The sequence below is a fragment of the Hylobates moloch genome, unplaced genomic scaffold (genome assembly GCF_009828535.3).
Source record: "Hylobates moloch isolate HMO894 unplaced genomic scaffold, HMol_V3 SCAFFOLD_8, whole genome shotgun sequence".
Taxonomy (NCBI): Eukaryota; Metazoa; Chordata; class Mammalia; order Primates; family Hylobatidae; genus Hylobates; species Hylobates moloch.
In genome coordinates this window covers 41,810,918-41,815,155 of record NW_026652283.1, presented here as the reverse complement: position 1 = coordinate 41,815,155, position 4,238 = coordinate 41,810,918, and the positions used below count along the sequence as shown (strand labels likewise).

At 45.1% G+C, this 4,238-nt stretch overlaps 1 protein-coding gene across 1 annotated transcript; it reads left to right on the top strand.

Annotated features, from left to right (window-relative positions):
- Positions 1-3,507: 3,507 nt before the first annotated feature.
- On the top strand, positions 3,508-4,007 carry LOC116473001 (small ribosomal subunit protein uS15-like). The gene has a single exon (XM_032758207.2). The coding sequence runs from the start codon at positions 3,526-3,528 to the stop codon at positions 3,979-3,981; it is 456 nt and encodes a 151-aa protein (XP_032614098.1). The 5' UTR covers positions 3,508-3,525; the 3' UTR covers positions 3,982-4,007.
- The last annotated feature ends 231 nt before the right edge of the window (positions 4,008-4,238 follow it).

Sequence of the window (4,238 nt, the reverse complement as noted above, 5' to 3'; positions counted from 1 at the left end):
AAGTCTTGAAAAAAGAAGTAAGATCTGGCTGGGAGAGGTGGCTCACTCCTGTAAACCTAGCACTTTGGGAGGCCGAGGTGGGCGGATTGCCTGAGGCCCGGAGTTTGAGACTAGCCAGGCCAACATGGCAAAACCCCATCTCTACTAAAAATACAAAAATTAGCTGGGCATAGTAGCACATGCCTGTAATCCCAGCTACTTGGGAGGCTGAGGCAGGAGAATCTCTTGAACCCAGGAGGCAGAGGTCGCAGTGAGCCGAGATCACACTACTGCACCCCAACCTGGGTGACATAGCGAGACCCCATCTCAAAAAAACAGAAGTAAGATCATGTTAATTATCAACTCCAGTATGGAAGTAAACTCTGGCTGGAGCGACACACTGCACGATTATATATTTATTTGCTTCTCCTTCATCAGCCACTTCTTTCTGTCGCTTTCCCTGACTTCTCTGCTGCATATGCCAGTTCCTAAAGGTCCAGTCTTAGTTATTATCTTTATTCCAATGCCTCTCTGGTATGTCTGCTATCCTTTTATGTAGCTTTAGTTTCTAGAACATCTTGCTTCAACTCCGCTCAGTGACATTGGACAATGTGCCGGTGAGTCACCACAAGATGGCAGCCTTGCTAATTTTGGCTGCACTGAATTCAGTTATTCATTCCTTCAAGTTGGAGGGGTAGGGGAGGTTCTGAATAAGACTTTAATCTTACTTATTTAACATTTCTTGAGAACTTGCTCAATAATGGGTCTTTTAACATATTAGTGTTGTTGTCTTTTAATGGTGAAAGCTAGGATTATCCCCTTTGCCGATTAGAAAACTGAAGTTGAAAATGATTAACTTGTTCAAAGTCAGGACCTAGATTTGAAACCAGAGTTTTCTGAGTCCAGAGCCAGTGCTCTTTCTATTACATAACTGAATCATAAGCTGCAACAGTATTGTTTGAGGTTTTTTTAAAAATTATAAGTAACAAGCTGGGTGTGGTGGCTCATGCCTGTAATCCCAGCACATTGGGAGGCTGAGGCTGGCAGATCACTTGAGGTCAGGAGTTCGAGACCAGCCTGGCCAGCAAGGTGAAACCCTGTCTCTACCAAAAGATACAAAAAATTAGCCAGGCATGGTGGCACACACCTGTAGTCCCAGCTACTCAGGAGGCTGAGGTGGGAGGGGAATTGCTTGAACCTGGGAGGTGGAGGTTGAAGTGTAGTAAGCCAAGATCATGCCACTGCACTCCAGCCTGGGTGACAGAGTGAGACCCTGTCTCAAAAACAAGACAAAATAAAATTACAAGTAACAGAAAACCAGCTTGAGCCAGTTTAACAGCAACAACACAACAAAGTACTTGCAGTACCTCATGGAAACTTAGGATAGAAATGATGCCCTGGCTTTAAAAGACAGAACAGAGATAGGGATTGGAAAGCCTTCGAGGTGTGGGGGGAAGAAAGACAGAAACATGGGGAAAGGAAAAGGAAAGGAAAAGCTGGGGAGGCCCAAGAGATTAAGTTCTGTCCCATCCCCCATTCAACTAGACTGGCTTCATTTTAATGCATTTTACGCATCAGGGCCCCATGCAATGTATCACCTGAAAATTAAGGATTCACTACATTATTATTATTATTATTGAGACAGAGTCTTGCTCTTTCACCCAGGCTGGAGTGCAGTGCTGCTATCTTGGCTCACTACAACCTCCATCTCCCGGGTTTAAATGATTCTCATGCCCCAGCCTTCCAAGTAGCTGGAACTACAGGCATGCACCACCATGCCTGGAGAATTTTTGTATGTTTTATAGAGATGGGGTTTTGCCATGTTGGCCAGGCTGGTCTCGAACTCTTGGCCTCAAGTGATCCACTTGCCTCAGCCTCCCAAAGTGCTGGGATTATAGGCATAAGCCACTGCCCCCAGCCTAAGGATTCACTATATTAAACAATACTTTGAAAAAACCACATATATTAAGGCATTCCCCCAATGTTGGACATTTAAGGTTGTTTGTTTTGAGATGGAGTCTCACTCTGCCACCCAGGTCAGAGTGCAGTGGCACTATCTCGGCTCACTGCAACCTCCACCTTCTGGGTTTAAGCCATTCTCCTGCCTCAGCTTCCCAAGCAGCTGGGATTACAGGCACATGCCACCATGCCTGGCTAATTTTTTTGTATTTTTACTGGAGACGGGGTTTCTCCATGTTGGCCAGGCTTGTCTCAAACCCCTGACCTCAGGTGATCCACCTGCCTCGGCCACCCAAAGTGCTGGGATTACGGGCGTGAGCCACCATGCCCAGCCCTAGGGATTTTTTTCTTAATTGTTCACTCTAATAAGTAAAATTATAATGAATATGTTATCATGTTGCCATAGGCAGTACATGAAATCATAAAATAATTCCATTTCCCCTGACTCTTACAAGTTTTCTTAGGGGAGCAGGGGGGTGTGTGTAGTCACAGACAGTTCTAGCCTGTGGCCAAAGTCCAGTGCTACTTAAGTCTTTCCTCGCTGGGCCCTAAGACTGCAAATATTTAGTAAGCATCTAACTGCATGCCAGGCACTGATGAAAACTGTGGATACAATGGTGAATAAAATAGGCACAGTCTGTCATCTTGGAGCTAGCAATCTAGTGTCAAAGACAGACACCAAACAGATACTGTACTAAATAATTACAAGAATCACAAGCACAGTGCTGCCAAACAGAAGTTCAGAAGTATAAGGAAACACATAACAGGGTGAGCTGATTTAATCTGGAAGGATTAGGGCAGGATGCCCTGAGGAAATGCTATTTAATATGAGATCTGATGGATGAGTATGAATTAGCCAAACAATAGAATACAGCAGAGAGAAAAAGTATGAAGTCCCAAAGGTGAGAGACAGCATAGTAGGTTCAAGGAATTGAGAAAAGATTAGTGTGGTTGAGCACAGAGAATAAAGGGAAATGAGAGGAGACTGAGGCAAAATAAATAGCAGGGTCCAGATCATGCACGACCTTGTGTGTTATATTAAAGATTTTGGAATCTATTCCAAGGGAAGTCACTGAAGGACTTTAAACTGAGAACATGCACGGTCCTATTTGTGTTTGAACAAGAACATTCTAGCCATAGCATGAAGAAGGGCCAAAGTGAATGCAAGGAGGCCAGAGAAGTTAGCTATTAAAGAAGTCCAGGCAAGAGATGATGATGGCTTGGACTGCAGCGGCAGCAGTAGGGATGAAAAGAAGTGGACACATTTGGCCGGGTGCGGTGGCTCACGCCTGTAATCCCAGCACTTTGGGAGGCTGAGGTGGGCGAATCACCTGAGGTCGGGAGATCGAGACCAGCTTTATCCACAAGGAGAAACTCCGTCTCTACCAAAAATACAAAAATTAGCTGGGCATGGTGGTGCATGCCTGTCATCCCAGCTACTCGGGAGGCTGAGGCAGGAGAATCACTTGAACCTGGGAGGCGGAGGTTGTGCTGAGCCAAGATTGTCCATTGCACTCCAGCCTGGGCAACAAGAAACTCCGCCAAAAAAAAAAAAAAAGAGCTTTTCGTTGCCTGACCGCCGCCATCATGGGTCGTAGGCATGCTCCCGGGAAGGGCCTGTCCCTGTCGGCTTTACCCTATCGACGCAGCGTCCCCACTTGGTTGAAGTTGACATCTGACAACGTGAAAGAGCAGATTTACAAACTGGCCAAGAAGGGCCTGACTCCTTCACAGATCGGTGTAATCCTGAGAGACTCACATGGTGTTGCACAAGTACGTTTTGTGACAGGCAATAAAATTTTAAGAATTCTTAAGTCTAAGGGACTTGCTCCTGATCTTCCTGAAGATCGCTACCATTTAATTAAGAAAGCAGTTGCTGTTCGAAAGCATCTTGAGAGGAACAGAAAGGATAAGGATGCTAAATTCCGTCTGATTCTGATAGAGAGCCGGATTCACCGTTTGGCTCGATATTATAAGACCAAGCGAGTCCTCCCTCCCAATTGGAAATATGAATCATCTACAGCCTCTGCCCTGGTTGCATAAATTTGTCTGTGTACTCAAGCAATAAAATGATTAACTAAAAAAAAAAACAAAAAAAACCAAAAAAGAACAAAGGAGTGGACAGATTTGAGAGTGAGTGATCTAGGAGGTGGAAATGACGGAAGCTAGTGACTGATCTTTTATGGGTGTGTGTGTGTGTGTGTGTGTGTGTGTGTGTGAGAGAGAGAGAGAGAGAGGGAGTAGTCAAGTGGACTTTTAGTTCTCCGGCTTGAGCAGCTAGGTGGATGGTATTTCCTTAC